Raw genomic sequence first — 27,036 nt, 5'->3', positions numbered from 1 at the left:
GCATTAAAAAAAACTTAAAAATGGCCCATATTGGTTATCTTTTGGCAGTTTTTAATTGTGTGTAAGTAGAAACATTGCAATACTTTTTCTTACAAGTATTGCTCCCCCAATCCTGTTTAAAAAAAAAGAACCTAACCAATCAACAAACACCAAACTCTAAACCAAACCTAAAAAAACAACAGCAACAACAAAACCAACCTCTTCCCCCCAAAAAAAAACAAACAAAAAACAAACAAACAAAAAAAAAAAAAAACAAAAACAAACACAAAACCCAAAGCAGAACCAAAAACGAAAAAACAATCAAAACCAAACCAAAACCCACATGAGTTATTAGGCTTCTCACAATTGGAGGAAAAGGTGCTCTTTAATGGAGTCAGAAGTTTTACAGTCTCTGCTTTCTTGACATTGTTTATTTGAGTTTCTAGCTAATAGGAACTTCACACATTTTGTAGTTTAAATCTTACAATACTTTGCAGACAATTAAATGTGATGTATATCTTTGGGTGTGTAGAAGTACATTTGTTCACAACTGTTACTTATTATTTGAAGTGCAGAGTATTACTTAATGCTCTCTAGTAAACAACAATACTGGAGGGGGTAAAAGGCTGCAGAGATGTACTGAAAGGTACTTGCTACAAAATAATGAGATGTCCTTATGTCTACTCATCTTCGATTTTTCATTTGAAATTCAGAGAAGAGCAGAAACCTTCACCTCTTTCCATCTTTCCAGTATGTGATGAAGCATTTTTTTCATATTTAACTTCCTTATGAAGATGTGAATGTGTTGGGTATTTTGCAGGATCTTCAGGATGGCATTGCGCAGCAGCAAACTGTTGTCAAAACTTTGAATGCAACTGGTGAAGAGATTATCGAGCAGTCATCAAAGGCAGATGCCAAGGTGCTGAAGGAACAGCTGGAAAGTTTGAATAACCGGTGGAAGGAGATCTGCAGACAGTCGGTAGAGAAAAAAAAGAGGTAAGTTAAAAGAGGGTAAAGATATTATGAAATTATTTTTAGTTATTTTATATTTGACTCTGGCTTGAAAAGGACCTCTCAATATCTAGAGTTTTCAAGTATAAAAGGAATTATCAGCAATTAAATTTTATGTCCTATAAAGTTTTGATACGCTATAATTTGTTTAATTCTTTTCTACCTCTTCCTGTCAATGATCACCACTCCCTTCCAGACTCCGTATTTTTATCTTTTAACTCCTAATGTTTAAAAGAACCAATCAAGTGTCCATAACTGCTCCATTTTAAGTAGAACAGTACAGAATTATACAGGTTTATAATCTTTTTGTTTGATTGCATGTCATTAAAGCACATCTCTATAATACTAATAATACCTTGGTTTATTTAATCCTAATCTATCTCATCTATCAAAATCAATGCCATTAACCTCTACATTTCATAAAATGGATTAAAAATGGATTTATCAATTTAATATTATTTATGATCATTTTTAGGTAAGTTTGTTTTTCTCATGCAGTCATGCTTTTTAAAAGTATACAACTTTTAAAAGTTGTATACTTCTAAAAAGAGAATTTCCAATGTAAAAAACCCATTGCTGTTAAAATAGGTTTTATTAAAGACCATGTTCTTAACCTAGATGCTAGGCCTAACTGCTTTAAATGCCTTAATGCCTTAAGCTTTAAAATACAGTAGAAAATACAGGTAGAGCTTTCTTCATGTATGTTTAGTTGTTTTTTTCTTAATTCCAGAATATTCCTTATAGAGATATATTAATCAGTGCTGGAGATGTACAAGAACTGGTAGTATGCAACAAGATTTTTATTTCTGATGTGTCATGTATCATTGGGGTGAAAAAGCTGTGAAAATATTTACTAGCATTGAAAAGGGAGTGTTCTGAAGGATTATTACTTAGCCTAATCATGATTAAAGTTTCACTTGGAACATGTCAGTTGTTGGACCAGGCTGGCCAAGGAAGTGATTGAGTCATCGCAGAATCACAGAATGGTTGAGGTTGGAAGGGAACTTAAAGTTCATTGAGCTCCAGCCCCCTGGCATAGTCAGTGAAACCTCTACTACATCAGGTTTTTCAGAGCCTCATCCAGCCTGGCTTTGAAAACTTCCAGTGATTTGAATCTCTCTGGATAACCTGTATCAGTGCCTCACAATCCAGAAGCAAATATTTTCTCATTAATATCTAATCTAAACACTCTTTTATCTTAAGGCAATTGTCCTTTGTCCTACGACTATGTGCCCCTGGGAAAAGTCCCTTTTCAGTCTCCCTGTAGTTCCCCTTTAGGTACTGAAAAGTGCTATAAGGTTTCCCAGTGGTATTTAGAAGACATGTAGATGTGTCACTTAGGGATGTCACTTAGGGATGTGGAAATAATTATTTCCAGGTGTTGATGGTAGTGCTATTTTTTACACAAGGTAATCCTTGGCCTTTATTTGTCACATAAAAAGCTGTTATTTTGTACATTGGAAACCCGTGTTTCCAAGCATTACCTTGTTATGTAAGTGCAAACACTTATAAAATAATAACACATCATTTTAACAGCCCTGTAATCTGCTTTGGCAACACAGAAGAAAGATTGGTGGTTGAGCATTGTTTGAGGATATAAAATATATTCCTGTTCTGGTTAAGATTGTTACTGTTTGTTCCTTCATATATTGGTAGACATGTCTAACTGAATGTTCTTTTGGCTCAGTGCAGTGCTAGAATATTACATAGAATTTCTTGGCACATTCTACATTTTAAGGAAGCCTAGAATTTGTTAAATGCGAATAATCCAGTTATGTTTCCTAGATGAAGGTTCTTAAATAAACACTTGCACATATATTCCTCCTTTTTTTCTGTTTAGTATGTTGACCAATTGGTTTGTTTTCCTCTAGAATGACAGCTTGTGTAATTTAGAGGAAAATGATTACAGAGACCTCAGTTAGTGAACTTTGCATGAATAATAGCATTGCACCAGGAGGAATACAGGTATTGTCGTGTTACCCTGATAGAAATGCTCCTGGTGTGCTTTAGTGAGACTCACGAGTATCAGAATGCTTCTATTCACCTCCCAGTCTTCTTGGCTGTTCAGAGCCAGGGAATGCTTTTTGCTCCCAGGTCTTGGAAACACATCCTACCCTAACTTCTGCCACCACACATGGGGTGTTTTGTTTTGTTTTCTTCTTTTTACTCTTCTAGAGTGGATTTTCAAAGGAAAGAAACATAGTTAACAGAAAAAAGTGGTGTCTTCTAAGTAGGTCTCAATTATTGATGAATGTGGGCATGAAAAGACCATAGGCTTATCAGCTGCACAGTCTTTATATAGCCATGATGTCATGGGATTTGCATAACTCTTAGGCTTTAACATATTTTAGTTTTTCATTATTTATCCTCATTTGGTGTTGAGTACAGTCAGATTCTCTCTTCTTAAGACTTGAAACCCATGTCACCGAAAATGTTTTAATTTATCTTTAACATCAAGCATGAGGCAAACAAAAGTTGAAGGAACTGGCCTCTACATACAGTCCAAAGAGCTAATATAGTCATGGCATTGTCCAATGCATGTCTTAGTACTATGTCAAATTTGTTTAAGTATATAAATAGAATATAAATTACAATAAATATAGGTCAATTGACATATTTTGATTTCTCTTTTTCAGAATAGCTTTAATAGACTATTTTAAAAAAAGCACCTGCAAAATCAGAATGCTTATATTGTGACTCACATAAATTTTAATAGTCCTTTTATTTTTGTCAATGTTTCCTAAAAATTAAATTTTCATAGTTAAAAGAATGTTATTATTATTATGAAGGGGATTCTAAGATTTTTTTCTAGTCAATTTTGAGAATGAGAAAATGGAAGGAATATTTTAAAACCATATTGAATGAAGGTGATACTGAAGGGAAAGCAGACCTGGTATAATGCACTTTCATATAATAATTTCAAAGAAGAAAAATAGATATTAACATTTAGAACCTTCTGCAAATCAGGAAACTGACTATAATCTTCTAATAGGTTTCTAGTTTTATTCTTTGTAGTTAATACATTATGCTCTGCTTTAAAGTTAATTCTCAGTAGCTCAAAGTAGTGATCAACTGAAATTTTGTTTCCCATTACATTTTTCTTGCTCAGTAGATCTCAAGATAAAGTGGCAAGAAATTAGCAATTGAATGGATTCCAGAAATAAAATCTGTTAGTGAGTTCAGATTAAAGTGTAATGCTGCTAAGCATTACTTTATATATTGTAAGCTCTGTTTTATGCTATTTGCTTACTCAAATGAAATAAATTGATTTTGATAATCCTGCACAGTTTTACATGAAGCTTTGAACTTCTATGTAGAGCATTGGCAGTCCATTCTAGACATATTCTTCAAGCTGATTTCAAAGATCCATCAGGGCTGAGGGGAGGAGGGAAGCAATTACAGGAGTAACAGAAAGTGATACGGATGTTTTTAGAAGGTGCATGAATGTGAGAAAGTTTTTGGAGACATGAGGTGTATGGTGACATTTCCAAGAATGCTGATGACATTATGCCTCAGGTAGTCAAAGGCTGAGTTGATAGTGGGAACTCCAAAACTGAGCATATGGGCAACAAGTGGCAGATGATCTTGATCAGACACAAATATGAGGCAAGGAATATTTCAGACAAACAGACTATCCCATACTTAAATGATTCTGATCTTGTTATAAGTCCAGAAAGAAATCCTGACCTTATTGCTGAAAGTGTTTACAGGCACGAGATGGGCTGGCATCAAAAGAAAAAGCTGTAGTGTTTTAGGCTGCATAAAAAGGGTATTACAAACAAAAAAAATGCTGTTTTGGTGATATCAAACATTGTGGTCTACTCATGTTGGTTATTGTGTGCAGATCTCTGTGCACATCTAAGGATATAAAGGGCACACAGTATTCATGAGGGGAGGCAGATGAAATGAGCCAAGGTTTGGAGTGGCTGCACTTTGAGGGGTGACCAAGAAGGTAGGGATCTTCAGTCTGGAGAGAAATCTCAGGAGGGTGAGGTTTACAAAGTTGAACTGATGGGTAAACTGAAAGTGGAACAAAATGTTATTGACCTAATTCCTCAGTACCTAGAATGGAAGATTACTTGCTGGAAATGTAAGAGATGGTAAAATGGTTTTAAGGTTTACATTATAGTTTCTGAATGTCTGAGATGTGCTGGCCACAGAAGGTTATGGAGGAAAATATAGAATTCTTAACCTAGTGTCCATGGATCCTGGGAGAGCATGAGGTGAATGGAGTAAAAAAAATGGCCAGTCTTCTGTGTTCCACTTAACCACCATCTCCTGTTCCCAATGCTGATGGCTCTCTGTTAGGCTTTTCTGAAACACTTGGGTATTTTTCATGTTGTGGTGCATTGATTATATTTTGGGAGGAGAAGACAAATTCTCCAAAGTTGCTTTGTCAGTCTTCCTAAGGTTGTATGGTTAAATGGTTTATGATTTATTTGTAATACTATCACTGCATTGATAAATACCCTGTAAATTCAAAATATTTCCTGTAACCACCATGAACCCCATGGTTTCAAGCTGACTTGAAAAGGGAAGATTTAAACAGGATATAATTCAAAGAGTTTCACCATGTTAATTCAGTTTTCATAAATAATTTGGAATAAATAATAAACTACCTGAATAATAACTGTAAACCATATCATAACCATGATGTTCCATAAATTGCTGAAACTGATCATAGCTTCACTAAATGATAATATTAATCTCAGTGATGAAGTGGCAGTTTTAATGAATAAGAATTATTTGGACCACAAAAGGTCAACTTAATTAAAAAACAGACAAGAAAACAAACTAAATCTCAAAACAATTTGAGGAACTACTGATCTTTAGTAAAAAGGAACTGGTTTTCAGTTTTAAAAGGTCAAAAGCTGATCCCAGGCAAAGCACAGACTTAAAATTGACTTTGAATCTCCTTTCTTTGGAACTGAAGATCAAGAGGTTATGCTTGAGTTCTGTTTGCATAGGATGTTATCTTCCACTTGCCTTTATCTAAGAGTTTCAAAGATGTAGAAGTTTGAATTCAGTGTTTAAAGTTTCTGTATCTTGCAGTCTAATCCATCCTGCTAAGAATTAGATGAGAATGTAATTTTAGCACATCTAGTCATTTTATCTTACTGAAAACTTCTAAACACACCAGGCAGTTGAATAAAGTGGAACTTGATTGAAAGTTTGATACACTGGTAGTTAGCAAATTGGGAATTTAATTGAGTTTTTGTTAACATTTTGCTACAAAAGACATGTTTTTGAAAAGTTGGAGTTTTTACTTCAGTACAGAATAACTCTGAAATCAAGACTTTGGAGACCGCAGGAAGTCACAAAGACCCTTTGAATAGATGTTACTAAGCCCAGACAAAAGAGGGGAAATACAAAGTGTCTGTCTCCCTCTTAATACTCCAGCAATCATTTTGAATAATGAATCTTCTAAACTGCACCAACAGAAGTTTCCTTTGCCTTTTCATCCCCTGAGACACATCTGGCCACATCACACTGTGTCTGCTCTGAGCCATGCCACTGGGAAATCTGAGTTTTGGATGATGTAGGGATGTGGTGGCTTGCCATTAGGGCCACAGGTGCAGCAAGCCCCAGGGCTGTGGCTGCAGCTTGGTGCTGCTTTTTCTGGAACACTTGGGCCAGGCAGGGATAGCCAAGGGAATCTACATAGGAGGAGAAGCAGCATCTCACATAGGAGCTGGAGAAGGGAATGGCTCATAAATGAGGCACTGGAAAGACTTGTAACAGTAATTGTGGTTGGTCTTTTTATTTTTCACTTTTGCTAAAGCTCTCTTGTGCAGTTTTTGAAAACAGATGCCCAGGAAATAGATTTCTTCAATGTTTCAGAAGTAATCAGTTTGGGGTTTTTCACTCATCACGATCTGACATTTGTTAAAATTGGGTTCAGTTGAATGGAAGAGCATTTTTCATTATTTTAGCTGCAAATACATTTACACTTTTAATGAGTTTGAACCTGCAGACTGCCTGTTCAGATCTCTACCCAAGCAAATTTGAAGTAATTATGGAAAGAATGACAGAACAAAGGCTGTTTACCAGAAGACTTCCAAGTACTTTCCTGAATAAAAAAATATAAGCTTTCTATTCTAAGTAAAAATTAATTCTTATAAAGTAAATATAATTTGTAATATTTTTATGCAATATCTTTACTAAAATATTCTTCTTATTCCATAACACACTAGCTGCAAGTGATTGTTTTCCTTTTCTTGAACACTCAGGATATAGAAGGCTGTGATTAGCTTCTAGTTGCACTTTAAAAACTGGTTTAGGATGAAGATATTTTATGAGAGTCATGTCAATAAATATATATTTTTTTCCAGCACATAATTAGCTACATATTGAATTTTTCTGAATTTTCATTTTTGACTCTTCGGGTTTCTTATAATGAATCACTAGAAAAGGATTACTGCCATAAATTTGTATTGTGTTTACAAACAGGTTAACTAAACTTCTTACTGTTTAGTATTTACATCTAAATACATTTTCAAAAGTTTATGTGCTATTTTAATTTCACTTATTTAAAATTCCTTACCCTAATAAAGCATATTTATCCATTCTTTAGAGAAATAATGATTTTTTTTTTTCATCAAATATTGTCTCTAATTTTTTGTTACCATTTTGGTGGCCTTTTATTCTCAGCAGCAACTACTAAACACATTAATTCCTCATTTTAGAAACACGACAAATACAGAATTGACGCCTGAATGTTAAAACGTGAAAAGGTACCAAAATATTATTGTACTTACAGATGGGAGTATGAGTCATAAGTGCAGATCTGTCCTACTCTTATGATTGTATATTTTATTTCTATAGCTGACACCTCCCAAAGAAATCCGGCATCACTCGTGTGCAGTTACAAACTCTAAACATCTGATGTGTTTCTCTAACTATTTACGAGTTGCTATGGTATTGCTATGACATTGTTGACTATGGAGAAATTACTTGAGATGCAATATATATTTCACGTGGTATCTTCACTGCACATGAAAATAAAAGCTTACTGATATAGGCCATAAATGTTTATGCAGTAGTTAACAAATATAACTAAGAATTAATGATAGTTTAGAAAAAAATCTCATGATAGTTTTTGTTGACTAACATAAGAATATGTTATTTACTCAGTTTAATAATGGTAGGAAAACTAATCCCTAAATCTATCAATTATCATATATACAAAACACAATTAGGAAAAATAATTAATTTACTACTTAGTATTAAAAACTGAATATTGATACATTTGCTTCCAGAAGTATAATGCATGTAAGATTCCTATAAAATGATGTGCATTCAGAGTAGTGGATGAAGGCTGATGACTTTAGAAATACAAACAGAAATCTGCTGTTTTACTATGGAAAATGCAAAGCAATGTGCCTAATAGCAGTTGTGTAGAAGGTGAAATGTTGCATATGAAATTTTGTGCTTCTCTACTATAGTTTGAGAATTTTCTATCAGTCAAAATGGATTCTATTTCAGGGTTAATGAAATAAATCTTTTGCCAACAGAGAAAAAGCTTAAAAGCTTTTGGGGAACTTAGGTTGGTTTGTAAGGATATGGCAGCAGTATATAACAGCTTGAAGACCTGTGCTGGAGATGGATATGTTTGGCTCCATAGGGCCAGCTGCTGGAATTATATCTTATTTCTCAGTCACTTGCTTCTCCAGCAAGCCATATCCCAACTGCTTTCTTTTTCTCTGTCCATGTCTGATTTGACTGGTGGCTCATGTTCCTCACTACAGTTTGTTTAGCCTTGGATTTGAAAGCCCATACTGCCTAAGTAACAATTAAATGTTAATTTTTCATTGCCACTGTGAATTTAAGCACCTAGAAATTACATGTGTCTGTTGTTCCAAAGGTAATTATGGTGACAGAAATCAGTTTGTTCAAAAGGTGTGAGCAGTCATTAAGTTAAAACTTTTAATTCAATTAACCAGTTCAGCTAACACAGAGCACTTTGTTTTAGTGTCTTGCATAATATGACACTTGTCTTGCAAGATGTTATTTATAATAGAAATGACATTCTATCAGGTCAAGAAGAGATGGTAAAGTAAATTATAATGTACACCTGCATGTCCTGTTAATTGCAATGAACCTTTAAATTTCTTTACTGCATATTGTTCTTGATGAGAATAAAGAAGTAGACCTATGGATTTTTTTTTCCTGAACTCTGAAACCCTTCTGTGCATGCACACACACACAGAAGGACAAACACACACACACATATATGAAATACATATATATCTATAGTATATATGTATACATCTGCATAAAACATCTCTGAAACAATTCCTGGAAAGTCAAAAACATCCTTATCCTACTGATCAGTATTTAAATTAGTAATCAAAGTAAAAAATTCTTTCCTTCACAACTAGGAAAACTTTTAATGTTTTAAGAGTTGCAGCCCAATTCATAAGGGTGATAAAACTGACAGTGTACTTAAGATGAAAAAGGAATCTTGCCAATTGCTATCTCTTCTAGGAGACAAGAAATCTTTTTGATTTCTCATTCAAAATACTATGCAGCTCAATAATTTTGCTCTTGGGTATATTGAGTTGAATGCTATGCCTTTTCTGTGCCAGAATTAACACATTTAAACTTGGATCTTTCTCAGGTTCATCCTCAGGGTGCCATCACATAATGCCTCCACTGAGCTATGCACTTCACAAATAAGTAGAAGTGAGAGGAAACCAGAAAAATGAAAGCTGTTGCTGAGAGCTTGCGTTCTGGAGTACCTGGTCAGGTTGAAAGGCAGAGGTTTCATTATGTGGCTTATGGTATAACACTAGAAGCTTGATTCCCAGATTTCCATAACTGAGCAGGGAGGGATACTGCCACAGAAAGATTTGCAGTTGTGCTTCTGCTTTCAGGACTACAGGAAGTTAGTTTTTCTTCATTTTATACTTGCAGTGCTATGGATCTCAGCAAAGATTAACATCTGACTAATTTTCACAGAAACAAATGTTTTTATTAGCTGGTTTTAGATGACCTTTTTGGCTTGAGAAGAGGATATGACCTCTCAAGTTGAGAACATGAACACTTCTCAGTGAACAGGGCAATAAGTGATGCTGTAAAGTTTGTTCTTTTTTGCATGACCTGTACAACCAAATGGTAATTCTGTACATATTGGAAGGGTCCAGAATTCCTGTCTGCATAACAGTACTCCATAAGAGATCCAGAGTTGTAATAAATAGATATATTACTACAAGAAATACTTTGTCTAGAAGCATCATCATTTTTTTGTTGATATCAGTTGGATTTGTAGAAATTCTGGGCAAATGACAGTTCAAGAAAATACACATTCTTGATTCTATTAGAAAATCTAAGACAAAACCAAGTAAGTAGGGCTGTTAATTCTGTTCTTGTTTATGGTGTTTATTTTTCATGTATTTGTATAAATATGTATATGTATAAATATATGGGTATAACCACAATTTATATATAAGTGCAAATAGTTTTTGGAGAGTTTTATTGTTCACACAGTAAATATAATCTCTTACTTTTTCCTCTAAAAAACAATTTAGCACCAGTGGCTTATGTTTGTTTAATCTGTAGGCAGATACTCCAGGGTAATTATTTTCTGAGCTTAAAAAAAAACCAACAAAACAGTGTTTGGCTCATATTAAGAGCCAAATATTAAGATATATTATTTTAAGAATAAAAACAAAGAAATCCGGTGATTTAGGATCCATTTTAGATCTAGACCAGGAACTTAATCTAAAGCTATATTGAGATCCTGTTCAGAGCAGCACAAATTTGCCAAACATTTCAGTTTATATATAAATTACAACCAACATTTTCATACTCTTAAGCATAATTATGAATACCAACTTTTATGTGTTGAAAATATACTTTATCTTTGGTAAAGAAGGCTGAGGGGAGATCTTTTCACTCTCTACAACTCCCTGAAATAAGGTTGTAGTGAGGTGAGGGCTGGTCCCTTCCCCCCAGAGACAAAGGATAGGACAACAGAGAAAGACATCAAGTTGGGCCAAGGGAGCTTTAGGTCAGATATTGTTACAACCCACTCCTAAAGGCAGGATAACTGAGGTTCTTGTTAGTAGTAGATCCCTTCAGGCAGATTTAGAGAGAAACAACAACACTTGATGACCAATTATCTGTGTGAACATCGAAGGTTTATTATAGAACAATTTGATTACAGTGGGAAGGAGGTTTGTAGCCATTTTGGTTATTATCTATAGAAAAGAAACAATACAGAAGTGTAAAGATATCACTTAAGAAAATGTATAAGAAAAACAAAGTGTAAGAGTGGATCGTGAAGAGGAAAGAAAAAAATGCCCATCAGTGGATCAGGAGACAAGATTTGGTTGCTCTGATTTCGATGCCCATTGGTCAAAGTGATGATCTCAGTCTGGCTCCATTGGGAGTGAGGGAAGCCTGCATAACATAAAGTTCAATATGTTCATGTGCAGGGGGGAATGCCCAGGTACCTCACCTGGGGAGGGGACATTTAAAAAGTCTCTGCTGCAACACTGTGGATCATGCACAGTCTTCTGGTGGAAGGCTCCAGAAATGAGTCTGAGGGCATTTTGGGTATTTTTTGTTGTTTATGGCACCTTCTAAAACAGGACAGCTGCCTGTCATACCAGTGCAGTTGGGCCTGTGATGCCCCATCAGAAGGGATGAATATTTTCAGCCCTTTGTGTGAGTGTGAATGTCCCAATATTACATGGGCCAGTTGCATATCACAAGAAATTGGCATAATAAAAATATTATTCCACCTTGCAGAATCTGCTTTTAGTTGTTTAATTTTGATAAGAATTTAGTCTTTCATCTTTCCGTAAGGTAATTCTCAGTGTGTGAATAAGTTTGGTGGATAAATTGCAAGTATTTTTATACAAATCTTAATTTTTCTTCTTTATAAGGGCTCACTCCAAAAGTTAATCCCAAGCATTCACATTCTACCAATAGTGTTCTCTGCTGCTCTTGAATTTTTTTGCCTGTATCTCTTGATAGCTTCAGAAGCTTTTGCACAAAAGTTCACATCTCAGTATATTTATATAGTCACAGTGAAAATGAGCAGATGAATTGTAGATGGAGACAAACGAGGAGTAGACATCTAAAGTTAGGTGTTGTGAATTCCTGCTTATCGACTGCAAACCTTACCTACTTTTTGTGAATCTTAACACCAAACTATATGGCACAGTTACTGAAATATCTTGTTTAATATGTCCAAATGAGTCTGTGTCAGGTTTTACAGGTTCAGTTTGGTAACACTCAATGCTAGAATTTTTTTTGTTGTTGACACTGGGCTTCCCTGCTGTTACTTCAAGCAGAATTTTAGTCTGAATAATTAGCTGCTTTATTTCTGGTGTGCTTGTTTGCTACCTGCCATATGTAATTTGGAAGCTGAATTTTGTGGTGTTGTAAATTACACCTTGATCTTTTATTTTAGAATACATTTAATGCCATGTTAAAAGGGTGTTGGTGTTTCTCTGATATTTTTGACATGAAGAAATCTGTGGCCCACTTATAAAAATAATTAGTATAAGTCCTAAGAATTAGTTATCTGTCATCCTTCGGTATGGATATGCCCTTCAATATAAAAATAAATTTATAGAAACATTAATTTCACATTTTTATTGCAGGATAGAGGAAGAAAAGAATATCTTATCAGAATTTCAAGAGGATTTGAACAAGTTGATTTTATGGTTAGAGGAAGCAGACAACATTATTTGTATTCCCCTTGAACAAGGGAATGAAGACCAGTTGAGAGATTGCCTGACCAAAGTAAAGGTATTGTAAGATCTATTCTTAATATTTTCTTACTTTTTCAATTCTACATTGAAGAAAATTAAAAGCTATTTTCCAAAATGGGTTCTGACATCAAACACAGCATCCATATAACTTTTTTAGACAAATCAAAGCTGGGAATTTCAAAACCCAGAAACAAATATATATTGATTGTACTAAAGCCAGAAGATTAATGGAAAATCTACCGAAAGAAAAACATCTCAAAACTAGGACATTAATCATTATTTTTTTCATCCTCATTTCTTAATTCAGAACATGACTGGTTTATATGTGTAGCATTTCTCTATAGGTGTCTTGTTAACATTTTATAACTTCTCACTTATTAAATGGTATTCAGTATTTCACAAGAGGATCCAGAACTGCATGCATAATTATAAATGTCAACTCATTATAATATCACTGCAACATTTTCTAGACTAAACATCTAGGTGACTTATTTTTTAGAATACTTTAAAAAAACCCATCAGAATATTAAATATTTGTTTTTAAGGGCTGGAATATTTTCATGAATATGTTAGTGTTTGATACTGCTGATAAATATATTCAACAGAAGTTTATCTGTTTAGTTTTTTGAAATGTATTCAGTAGAATAACTATTTTTATTAACCTGTACAATAATAAATTAAACTGTAATTGGAAAAGGTGTATTACTTATAGAATATATGCCTAAAGGTTTTCCTTTCCTCCCTTGAGTACAAGGACCTAGTTATCCTTTCTGTAAATCCAAGTTGAACAAATTCAGCTAGTGATGAATAAAGCATTAAAGAATCTGAAGAAAACTTGTCAGCTCATTCCATCCTTCTCATGACAAAATTTTAAGAAAAACAACCAAAAGGATTATTGAGTAAAAATCTATCTTCAAGTTTCTTTTTAAGTAAAAATAGGATAAATATTGTTTCAGGAAATGGAGACTCAACCATATGGTGAGTTTGTCCTTCTGTTTAGCAGAAGATGCCATTGAGTCAGGGAATTTGTGAAGCTCTTGTGTTGAAGATATCAGATACAAGGCACATAAATACTTTTAAAGGGTGTTAGATGCATCTTACAGTTTGCAGAAAGGATTAAGGGTTTAAAGACTAAACAGATTGTTCAGAAGCAGGAAGGCTCCACTCTTCACATACACAAATATTTCCTATATAGTATTCCTAAGGGATACATAATACAAATATAAGGTGTTAGCATCTCTTATTTGTATCTTGTTTTTACAGTCCACCTTCTTTGGAGCTGCGCAAAAGGGAATACATCCTAATGGAGCAAATAATAATGCATTACCTTGCAGCATGGCTCATTTCATACTTACCTGCTTTTGTTAACAATCAAGAGCAAACCAGGAAAAACCCCAGAACAATTAAATCCTTGAAGCAACATTAACCTTACTTGATAAATTAAGTTACTTTGACAATATAAGTTTTCAATAACAACATATGTGTTTGAGAACTGGTATATTTTGATGATGCCTTGCTTTGCCTTTTGGCTTTCCTTTTTTTTTTTTTTTTTTTTTGTTTAATTCTTTTTTTTTGGTGGGGGAATGTACATGAACATTCTTAATTAAGACATTCAACTGGAGTGGAGAGCTTTTCACCACATATCATCTGGGTGGCTGTTCACAGCCTGGAATATACTAAAACATTTCTCCAAAGGGTTTGCTCCATACCATATTACAAGATTATTAAAATTTATATACATGAAGCATTGAGTATACAGGTCTGGAATTTATAATATTATAATAATTCATATCCTGAGAAACCCTGCATTATGTCATGTAGAACTCTCCTTAGACTTGATTGACCAATACAGTCTCTTTTGGGTTTTTTTAGCCTTCTAAGTTCTGAAAGCAACAGTTATTTTGTCTTGAATTGAGTTTATTCCTTTGGCTGATACACAAATCAATAAGGGTCAAGATAAGAGAGCTGAAAATCCTACCACAGTTCATCTTAACTGCTGTATTTGTCTGTTCCAGTTAAGAGTTGGAGAGCTGCCGCCCCACAAGGGAATACTGAAACGATTAAATGAAACTGGAGGAATAGCACTTGGAAGTGCATCACTGAACCCAGACAAAAAACATAAGCTTGAGAGTACACTGAAGGAGGCTAACCATCGTTTGTTAAAGGTTAGACATATAACTGATATAACTGTGATATAAAATTTTAATCTGCAGTGAATATTTGCATTATATATTTTCTGGTATGGATAATTTTCCTCTGTATGAAGAGACATTTGTGTGCATAATGAACCTGAGGAAGAAAAATGGGTACAATACACTGCTGTGAGAAACAGTGATAGCAAACCAAGACCATTAGTGACTGGAGTGATGATGTTGCACTCAAATATACTCTCAGAATTACAGTTCTACTTCAGGGTGAAATGCACAGCATCATTTTTGTAGCCTATTGTTTTTGCTGGTACAGCAAATATTCCAGGCTTTGTGACACAGGTGTGTGAGAGGCAAATGTTTGATTTTCTTTATGGAAATACTTCCCCAATCTCTCCTGTTCCCAATCCCAAAGTGAACACTGCAACTACTGTTTCATCTTCCACCACACTTCTCCTAGCCTTGAGAATTCATTTCTGTTTTTAGTGTAGCAAAGTACCAAATATTTTGCTTTCTGGGATCTCCATACTGATAGAAAAACATAATGAAGGACTTTGTTCTGTTTTGTTGTGGAAATGGCATGGTTTTGTATTGAAAAGTGGTGAAAATGGGCATCAAATCTGGTAAAGAGAGCTAGATAATTTGAGCATTTTCATGGTAGAAATGATAGAAAGCCTTGTCCAGAGGACCACCACGCAAGGTATGGATTAGCCTTCTTGGAAACAATCAAGATAGAATCAATTGAAGGATTTCTGTTGAGACTGATTGCAAAGTCAGTCAGGGACATTAACCTGTGGTATCTGTTTGTTAAAGTTACCAGGATGATGGGGGAAAAAGGAATAATTCACTCTGTTTTGTTCTATGTGGGGGGAAAAAGTGAGAAAATAATCTTCTGAGAACCTTACTGAAAAGACATGGTAGAGTTTCTGGTCAAGAATAATACATCCTGAGTTTTCTGCTACCATTTCCATGAATACAGTTGAATTTCAAGCACATGTCTGAGAAATAAAAAGGAACTTTATGTGGTACTCTTACTAGTTTCATCCTAACAGGAGCAGTCTGGCAAAGTTCAGAATATTAGCTAATGACTCAGGCAAAAGTAGATAATAAATATTGATCACATTTATAAACTCCAGGTTGGACACATAAATCATTATTTCAGTGGTTGGACAGAAGTATCTTTTTCTCTATAAATGGGCTTCTGAAATCAATGTATATAGAAGAATTCGGAACACTTCAAGATCAAAACAATGTTATCTAGTGGATGAAGGAAGTATGTACATAGCTGAATTTGGGACTGTGTTAATACCTAAGCTGTGATTTTAAAAAGAGAGCATTAGTTTTCAGGAAAAACTAATTAAGTTTTAGTCAGATCACATACATATATTTTAAGAAAATCTGCAATGTGTCACTGAATGTAGCATTTTATTTATTAGTCATATACCTAAAAATTTGGAATTTTCATTTTCTGTTGGCTGATGCAAAACTGTTTCAGGTCTCCTATCACAGTCAGAGCAATCATGAATGTTTTTGAAAGTACTTAGGTTTGGGTGAAATATATGAGACAAAAACTACTGTTTAGTGAGTCATTACCACTTACTGTATTTTTATAATTCTATGTCTTCTAGATCTGTTTGGCAAGATAATTATTCTTGTAATTTCTTACCTGAAAATTTTAATTTATTACTAAAAGAGTATAAACCAAGGAAAGTAATCTTCCATTTGAGATCATTATATAACCACATAATTTTTATTTGTTATCTACCCATGGAGATGTATAAAACTGAGTTCTCATTGTCCCCTGGTCTCTGTAAAGATATAATCTGCAAAATGCAGTGGTTTGGTTTTCTTCTGGGTTTTTGTCCATTTCATTTTTTTAAAAACAGAAATTGAATTTGAAAATTACAATACTCAAATCTCAAATACTCAAATACATCTTCTCTGAAGGTGCTCTCTTTCTCAGGTTTTATGTTTTCTCTGTGATCTTGACAGATGTAGAAAACAAAACAAAAAATTAGACGCTTATCTTGGCGTTCAGTAAGATTTTCCCTATGATACTGACGGGAAAAATAATTTTTTTTTCATTTACATATTTTTTGCTGTTATTCATGAATTGTGTAGGAAACCTCAGTTATTTGTTTTGCTTTCTGTCCTGAAAGACTAGGATCTGAATTAAAACTGGAAGTCATGAAAAGAAGCTCTGCGAGCCTGACAGAGGAACTTTATGTTCTCTTTGTTCAGCTGTAGATATGGATATGCAAGCACTGGAAAAAACCCACAGATATTTACTCTGAGCCAAAGCTCACAGGATGGGCATTTTATATCAGGCAAACTTCTTAGGTCACCTGAGTATGATCCTGTAGTCAATGGTTTTGATCTTTCAAATCTTTCAAAATCTTTTCTTTCAAATTGTAGGTTTTGTTTTCTGGCATCTCTGCTAGAAATTAACATGTGACAATCTACTATTTATGATTACCTCATTTTGCAAGATGATACTATTTTCAAGATATGAAACATACATTACAGTTACATAAATAATGTTAGATTGGTCCTTATCAGGTTTACACTAGAGTAATTCTGCTTACTTCAGAGAAGTTGGAAAAATTTACACCAGCTGAGAATATAGCCATCTCCTAAAGTTATCACAAATTTTTGTTTTCCCTTGATCTGCCAAACAGGGAAATAGGGGACAGCACCTGTGAGTCTTAACCTTCAAGGTGACATATTTGAAATAAGTCATGTTCAAACCTTCTTTACAGTCACAGAAATTGTTGCCCTACAGCAATAGAAATAGCCTAGAAATTCAGTATGAAGGGAATTGCAGTCACATAAAAGTATCTTTTTAGCTTTTACTTCAGAATTGTCTTTGCTTTTGAGTGTTTATATTACATGTTGATGACCTTGAAAGTAAATATGCAGAGTTTTTCTTCCTTTGGATACTAATAATTTAACACCACATTTCTCTATACAACTTTATTAAATAGTGACTCTAATAGGCTGTTACCTAATACAGTATAGTTTTAGCAGAGAATGAAGATTAAAGCTCACATTTGAAAGGCATGATTTTAAATTCTATGCTGGTTTTATTTATTGTGCCCTCTCCAAAGCCAGTATTTCTTGTAAAAATGAAAATAACACTATTTTTCTGAAGTCTTAATATTATGAAAAATGAAGTGGTTTATGACAATTTTTATGCTTTCACATCAAGAATTTTTCATTTATTTTCAAGGCTTAAAGTATCTTCTGCTGTGATAGCCAAGTAAGGTAACCACCTAGTGCTTCAAAGCACACAAAAGGGTACTCATCACTGGAGTTTGTGATGAATTCAGTTCTTGTCATATACCACCTGCCATGGCATGTAACAGATCTGTAATGGGTTTCTTACCTTTTACTGTGCAGTAAATGGATTGATAGATTAGGTCTGAGACCAGTGAACCATGGAATCAGAGGTTTGCTGGAAGAAGTTGATTACTCTTTAATATTATTCTTAGTCTGGTGTCAGCCAAGAGCGATGAGCTAAATTATCTGAAAGTAAGCTGGATGCCAAAATCAGCATCCTCCTCATTTATCCACCTTAGTCTTCACAACATCTACTGTATGTATTATGAAGGTTATTATAAGTGCTTGATGGAGACATTTTGTTTTGCTGCCTTTTAATTTGTCTACTAGTATTAGTTCTAATTACTAGACACTGAAGAGACTATTTCACTGTTTATTGCCACACCAAATCAATTTGTTGTGCTATGTGGACAAGATAAAAATTAGAGTGGAGTGACATGGCTATAATTTGTGAACATTTTCTGTACCACCAGAACAGGCGTAGGTTGTCTTAGCTTGGTTGATCAAGTGTAGAGAAAAACAGATGGGCCCAAAAGTGCAGAAACACAAAGTCATAACAAGGTTATAGTTCATGTATTATAAGTTGCCTTGTGTAGAAATTATTCATAGATTACCTACAATGACATAAAATTTCCAGCATGTCAATGCAACTTAATTCGAGCTCACAGCAGGAACTACTGCAATTGCTGCTGTTGTTATTTGTGGTATGGAGGGGAAAATATGTTGGAAAATGAATGTTACAGTTTGATTTCTGTTTTTTCAATGTGAAATAAGAATAGTATAACTGGTATTTTGGGGATCACAAGGTTGACATTTTCCTGAATTTACTTTCATTTAATGAGTGACCGGATTCCATTAAGTATAATAAAGTACTTTGTTATGCTAAATTTCCTTTGACAGTTTGTCATAGATAGCTGATTAAGTGTAGTCCACATTCATGTTATCATCAGCCATACTCAAAAATGGCCTCATGTATAGCTAAAAATTTGATATAAATGTTCACTGGACAAGCATGGCAATGTCACAAGTTCTAAGAAAAAGTGTATATAGGCTTAATTTTTTTTTTTTTTAATTTGTGTATTTCTAGCAGATAATATTAATTAAATTTTAAAAGCTAAACAAAGAAAAATATTTATGAAATACGGTCAAGTCATGTAGGGGTAAAAAGTCTGTATTAGCCATTGAAGCCATAAAAGCATGATTAAATACGTGTATGTGTGTATATATAAAATATATATCATATTATCTTACCAGCCATCTTAAAATTCCTTATTATTGTTTGCCATACAAATACAGACTATATTAATAGTATATTTAAGAAGTTATGCCAAAACTTTGAATGTAAGAAGTACTAATTTTCAATACATATGTGCTGACATATGAGTTAAAGTTAGTTAATATTGATGCAGAATTACTAGATATCAAACAAGCAACTTCAGGCAAATCCTTACACATTTTTTTACCACAAAGTTTTGTGTATCTGAGAGAGATTTCACTTGTAATGAACAATGCTCAGATACTACTGCACACCAGTCAATTGCAACAGCTTGGGCTTTTTAAATCTTCAGTTCCAAGACAGACACTGCCATTGTCTGTCAGGTTTTTCATCCATCTCTATTAAGAAATACCAGAGAGGCTTAAAATCAATGTTTTACTCTCTGCTGTTTACAAGGTAACAATTATACTTTAATTATATAGACCTGTCTGTATAGTAACATACTTATGTAATTAAAATTCCCACAAATTCAATAGTCTAAAATAAAGTTAAACTTTTCCTCAACCCTGGATGTACAGACCGACTGAAGAATGGGGTGCTGGAAAGCAGTGCCAGGGAAAGGGACCTGGGGACCTGGTTGATGGAAAGCTGGGTGTGAGCCAGGAGGAACATCCCTGTCCTGGGGACATCAGGGACAGCATGGCCAGCTGGGCAAGGAGGGGATTGTCCTGCTCTGCTCTGCCCTGGGGCGGCCTCACCTCAGTGCTGGGGGCAGTTCTGGGTGCCAAAATATAAAAAAGACATTGAGCTGTTAGAGAACATCCAAAGGAGGGCAGAGAGGATGGAGAAGAGCCTTGAGGGGAAGCCATGTGAGGAGCAGCTGAGGTGCCTTGGACTGTTCAGCCTGGAGGAGACTGAGGGGAGACCTCACTGCAGTCACAGCTTCCTCATGAATCCTGATGGTGTCCTTGATCCTTTTCTTCTGGTCTTCTCAGTGGGTCCCACAAAACACAGAGTTCAATGGATTCATATATGTTCAGGCCAGGTAGGAATGCTCAGGTACCTCCCCCAGGGAAGAAGTTTGACACGGTCTCTTGCAAGAGACTCTGAATCTGTTGCATCACTTTGCCTCACGTGCAGTCCTCTGGTGCAAGGCCTCAGGAATCAATATGAGGGACACTTTGGGCTCTTTGATGGTTTATGACACCTCCTCAGCTGCCTCTCACATGAACATCCCATGTATGTGGCCTTCCTGGGATCCTGCTTCTCTTACAACTGAGCCAGTTTGTGTAAGAGAAGATTGGAGTCATGTCACACACCCAAAAACTCTTGTCCTCCACCACAAACCCATCCAGAGCTGATTCTGAGCACAGATGCTGAGTTTGGCTTTCTTTGTGGATATATTCTTCTCCCTCCAACCTTGTTTACTTCTCCCTAGACCTGAGATAATTGGACAATAGTATCACCTTTATCTTACCTCAGGATCCCATCAGGGGGCTTAGCTCACAGTCCAGTTCCCATCAGGAAGCACATTAATGTGGGGAGTGGGCTTTAGTGGTGGCAGTTTCTTTATACAATTTTGCCATAATGGGCAAAATCCTAAGTTTAAGTCTTTAACCACTGCAGTCTGTCACAGAACTGCGTGCAGCCTGAGGGATATATATGGTACTTTCAGCTTTAAACCATGGAAAGGATATTTAGAGGGTATTACATTTATTTTAAAATAATTTTCCTGTCAGGATAATATTCTTCATTAAGAATTACTGAGAGACCTAAACTCTAAGGCCTTTGTGACTGCTTTTCGATTTCAGGAACTGACTAAGAAAAAAAGATAAAAGATATTCCTGGAGTAGATTTTTTAGCAGAGATTTAAGGTGAAGGGACTTGTGCACAAAAATGTCCTTGACAAAGGAGAATTGCTGAGAGTGGAGAGCAGGAGGAATGACAATTAGTTACAAGTATTTCATATATAAATATTGATATTCAGAAGACTGATATACATGATCATATTACCATGGAGGAAAAACAAAGCAAGTCTTTGGGGTGGGGGAATATGTTTGGTTGCTTTTTAAGAATCTAGACATCCAGATGAAGCATAAAATTGTTTGGGGCATTGTTTTTTTGAGCTGCTTTAGATTTCTGCATTCATGGGGGAAAAAAAGATTTTTTAATAAAAATGAAAGTAGAAAATATTACAAATATTTCATTGAGAAGTTTTTGAAAAAACAAGACCAAATAAATACCTGCCAAGGTCAGGTCCTGGGAACCTTGCAAGACAACATGAAATGGTAGATAAAAAGCAAATAAAACTCTTCTATATTTAGGAAATAAAATCTTCTATACATATTTTTAGTAGCCTGCTTTAATCTTCCTCTAATAATAAAATCTTTACTCCAACTTTTTCAGAGACACTATGGCTCATAAATATTCATGAGTTTAAAGGAATTACTTAGAATTTGTTTTAAAGTCAATATTGAGTCTGCTAATGCAAATGGCTCAGTTAATTAACTAAATGGCATCCTAAACTGAACTTATATGAAACTCTTTTGTACCCTGATTGTTTTTCATGAAGAAATGATGCATGTAAATCAACTTTTCCTTCTTACATTTTAAATCATTCTTTAGTACATGCTCTAGGCATGGTGATTTTGAGCAGATCAAACTTTCTGAACAGTGGCTGTAAGAATTTCTGTTTCATGTAATCATCTTACAAGTGCTATGGAATTGTAAGTTATGATTTATCAATAACTCTGGATTGAAGCTTGCATTAAATAGTTGTTATGACTTCAGTTATTTCTTTATTATCCAGGTCCTCCCTTGGATGATATCAAACCTGCTTTCAGTCCAATTATGCTCTGGGCTGATTGCAGTATAATCAGTCACTGTTGCTTCTTTTCCTAATATTTCCATGTTTTCGAAATGCAAGAAGAAGGTGCTGCTTGATTTACATTTAGTAAGCAAAGAAATTAATACAGAAGGCTTCCTCTATTCTTCATACAGAATACTTTATTTTTCTCTATGCTAGTAATTCTGATTTTTTTAAATCTGTCACTATCAGGTATTCTATATTTGGAGCCTATTTTCATGGAGTCCTTTGTATATCTAAGTGACCCTCCCAAGGGGGCCATACAAAAATAACATTTTTGAAAGTCTTCACAGATATCCCACAACATAATTTTGCTCATGTTTATTGCAGCTTATCTTGTTATGCATATCAGGATAGCTAAATTTTAATCTACACTCTGATTCCTCAAAATAAAGCCCATTTATAAGTGCTGACCTCTCAGAGTTTGGTGAGGCAGATAGCAAGAAAAAGGGGTACTATTGTATTGGAGGAAGAAACTGACATATTTTCATTGCTGTTAAAATATTGGAATTTGGGATTTCTTTGCTCTCCACCTACCACAAAGAAAATTCTTCATATTCTTTTTTGGAAAATTACATGTTGGAGGGATGCATGTCCTCATCTATATTCTCAAATATCTGGATAATAATTGCATTGTTTTCTCTTTGGTCATTTCAGGTAAACAGGGGAAGAGATTGATTTGTGAGAGAGAAATGATGTTTGAAATCAGGCATCAGTCACTTGAAATATAATATGTACAAGTCATTTCAGTAGCTTTCCTTACTTTTATTTATAATGAAGTCTTACCAGTAATATAAATCATGTTAATTAATTTGCAATAGCATTTCTGAATTCTGCAAAATTATTCCCCAATATTTGATATTTCTTACTTACTGTCTCTCCCTAATTAATTTCAACTTTTTCATTTTGAGCATTGTTCTTGAGTTAAAAGATTGAGCTGTAACTCCACAACCATCATTTTAATTGATATTGCTTTAATTCAATCTGCCTTCTGGAAATTCATAAGAATTAAACAGAATGGGCAAACAGGGTGTGATTTTTCATCAAGTGACATACTTTGTAAAAATCCTTCCTCCGTTTGTACCTGTTATCATAAGAACTGATATTCCTTTCCATCTTCAGAGGTCTAATTCTTCCCACAGTGCATGCACACAACTGTGTGTAGACTGAAAAAATAACTATCTAAAGCTCAAGTGAGAAATAGCAGTGGAAAAGTGGAGCAAGGGAAATATTTCATGTTGCCAAGATGAGCATAGGTAAGGTTTTGCACCAAAGTAATCAGATTGGGGTAGGGATAGAATCAATATAGTACTGTGTTGTTTAGGTGACTTGTGGGGGAAAATTATGCAAGACATCAGGTTAAATGGAAGAGAAGCAAGCAATAAAAGTAATTTTAAAATTCATAAGGAGAAGAAATTAAAATACTTTGATGAACACCTAAGTTTTGAAAGTATGCAATTATTCAAATTTCAGATATTCTCATGTGTTAAGAGATGTTACCTTTTTTGTGCCGGCGGTTTTTTTGTGGATTTTTTTTTGTATGTGTTTTAATGAAAAGAGCAAAATTTAGAATAAGTGAAATTTAACATGTGGAAAATGGTCTGATAGTTTCAGGTTAGAATAAAATTTGATATTGTGAAGACCAGTGTCAGTTGGTAAAATTAAGCACTTCTGCTGTTTCACCATTTAGAGCTTAAATCTTTTGCATTATTCTGTCACTAAGCTTCCAATTAATCTTACTTAATTAGTACTTGAACTAAAGTACAAAATTTTAGATGTATCACATGCTTTGAGATTAATGTTTTGACACGTAACATTGCTTTGATGTTGAATTCAGATTTGTTTTCATTGAAAGTATAATCCATACTTTTGGTGTTTCCGCTTGCAAATTCATTTTGCATCTTTGGTTGCAAACCAAGGTGTATTGTCAATGTTGATCTGTTGTGAAATAAGGCAAAGTTGAAAATGTTTAATTTGCACTGAAAGAGATAACCCAGATTTTTAGAATGATGTTCCAACTGAAGTTACTTTTATTCAATTCATGTTTATATTTGCACCGTGTCTTCCTTGCCAGTCTGTAGCACTGCTTCATCAGACCCTGGGTAAAGCATTTCATGTTTGCCCTGTTTTCACTTTGCTGCTGGTCTTGCCTTATGGCCACTGTTCCTATTGGTTGTTACTTTTAGACAAGAATTCAGCCATCATCTGATAAAACTTCATGGTCTTCCTTAGACAGGAGGGAAAGACATAAGGTACCAAAGGGAATGAAACTAAGTAAACACTGGATAGTTACCCCAAGACAAGTGAATAAAAGGAGGATGGGGCCCAAAGCAAAACATGTAAAAGAGAGTATTGAAGTGGGACAATAGCTGCTGCTCATTCCTCCCTGGAGGCATCCAAGAACTTCTACCAACTCATTCAGAAAGCCCAGAAACAGCAGCTGTGGGACTGCTGTAGCTCCCACCAGCATTGGAATCCCACCTCAGGGGTGCATCTCCTGGAGTTGTGAAGAGCAAGCTGGAAGGACTGTGAGTAAAACAGCAGGGAAGATTCTGGAGGGCCCCATCTCCACATGTACTCCTCTGCCACAGAAAGGCCATAAATCTGAACAGCCAGTCATCATGTCCATGCCCATTACTCCGTGGAGGTTTTCCAATTTATGCTTCTGGTGAGCTGCAGAATTAGCTCAGGAAACAAGCTGTCCCCCAGGAGACAGTCTGCAACAGTACCTTGGCTTGATAGGCAGACTTGTAATTACCTTAAACTCATCAGGCTCTAATTTGATTAGCCAATTTGATGGCTTTATGCCAGAGCTTACAAAAAAAAAAACAAACAAACCACAATGGGCTGGCAAATGAAATCCCTGATAACCAGAATCTAAGGCTCTGATTCTCACACAATGGCATGTGACACATGGATTTTACAAGGAATTGCCTTGTTAAATGCTTACCTCTAGCCCTAACCTGATTTGGTGAAAGTTTTTCATTTATTTGCTGTTGTTCTTTTTTATCTCTCTGGTGAAATTAGATTACACTACCACATATAATCAACAGATCATATTTACATAGATTTCTTTATCTTTATCTTAAAAATATTATAATCCTATATTTGTGCTCTAATTTTAGAGCAGGAGACAATTTGTAAGAAGAGGCTGCATTTATTTAAATTAAGTTTGCCTCTCATCATAGGTGGGATAAATAAATATTTTGAAAACAGTGCTTGAAGCTTATCACCAAAACTTAATCATTCATCTTCTGCTGTTCTGGGTGAACTATGCCTTAATATATAATTGGTTATTTCCCCCTTTCTCTTTCTCTCCCTAAATCCTCTGCAAATTTTTCTTTCTCTCTCCTATATTACACCCAAAATACTTGATTAATGTTGTTTGGAAGCACATTACTTTAAATTTCAGATATTCAGAAGTCAGCTTGGATTTTTATCTGCCAATGACTACCTATTTGCTTTCAATTGTATTTCTGTGGAACTTATTTACATTAATATTAAAGCTAGTAAACATTAAAGATTAACATTCAAAAGTTGTAAGAAAGATGAAACCAATCTTGTATGAAATTAGGCCAAGGTCTGCATAAATTTTGAGTTAACACATAAGGGAAATGAATGCATTTTTAATTGTTTTCTTTTTTTTCTAGAGCCATTCTGGAAAAGCAGATTTTTAATTTATATTTTAAAATGTTAGGAAGATAGTAAAAGTAATTTGTTTCATGGATCAGTCTTTATTATATAGGATGTTAAAAGGTGTCTATAATGAACAATGGAAACAATGTAATATATGGCAAATCAACTTCTTGAATTACAAATACCCCTTGCATACAGTCTAAAAAAATCACATGAAGGGATTATGTAGAGGAATTATTTTAGTACCTACAAATCAATATTCTCACACCAAATTTTTAAAAAACCCTATATGCCATGAGACAGTTGTGTTCCTTGCATTCTCCCAGCACCTGGTGGTTTGTTTATAGTATCACTCATTGCTCACATGACTCTGAATTTGCATTTATTGTCTTCTGAAAAATTTCAGGGATTAGAAGTACAGAGACTATACTTCTGTAGCTAGGCAATATGATAGTAGTGCTACCATTAAAGCTGCTTAATTTACAGGGGATGTATTTCATACTGTGTGTCTCAGAAATGTCATGTTTTGCCACTTTTAAAAGGGTCATTTTGGTAAAAAAAATATACTTAAAAAATGAACATTAGGAAACCTTACTTTTTATTATATGGAAAACTAACCATATTTCTTGGCTGATTTAACTGATGGACCACTGCCCATGCCCTATATTTGCTGTTTGGTTTTTTTTGTGGTTTTTTTTTTTGTTTGTTTTGTTTTGTTTTTTGGTTTGTTTTTTTTTGGTTTGTTTTTTCATTTTGTTTGGGTTTTTTGTTTGGGTTTTTTTTTTTTTTTTTTTTTGTATTGTTTTTTGTTTAGGAAAGTACAGATGGTTTCTCCCCTAGTGTATGTTTGCAGTGTTGCCCATGGTGTAGAGTTGTGACACCTCACCTCTCTAGCTGTAGAAAACAGTCTGAGAAGGACAGCATGGAGCTTTGTGTTGGCTTATTTATTGCCAGCCTGTTCCTACATTTACTCCAAGTGCTTCAGAGATGGATTTGAACTGTGACATTCACTGATTCTTAATTTCTAATATTGTTGGCATAGAAGAATGTGCTTAGTTAAAACTCTGACTGCTTTGAATGTAAATTGGAGAACTAAGTTGCCTGATCGGAATTGAT

The 27,036-nt window shown here is 34.6% G+C and overlaps 1 protein-coding gene across 16 annotated transcripts in view; it reads left to right on the top strand.

Moving 5' to 3' along the window:
- DMD (dystrophin) overlaps positions 1-27,036 on the top strand; it is a 1,151,138-nt gene that overhangs the window by 762,667 nt on the left and 361,435 nt on the right. For all 16 annotated transcript variants that reach the window (XM_077781657.1, XM_021553010.3, XM_021553014.3 and 13 more), the window contains 3 exons: positions 800-975; positions 12,606-12,753; positions 14,732-14,881. In XM_077781657.1, the coding sequence (XP_077637783.1) occupies positions 800-975; positions 12,606-12,753; positions 14,732-14,881 (474 nt within the window). The remainder of the gene's footprint in view (positions 1-799; positions 976-12,605; positions 12,754-14,731; positions 14,882-27,036) is intronic.

Source organism: Lonchura striata, chromosome 2 (genome assembly GCF_046129695.1).
Source record: "Lonchura striata isolate bLonStr1 chromosome 2, bLonStr1.mat, whole genome shotgun sequence".
NCBI lineage: Eukaryota > Metazoa > Chordata > Aves > Passeriformes > Estrildidae > Lonchura > Lonchura striata.
This window is presented reverse-complemented; position numbering and strand designations above follow the sequence as displayed.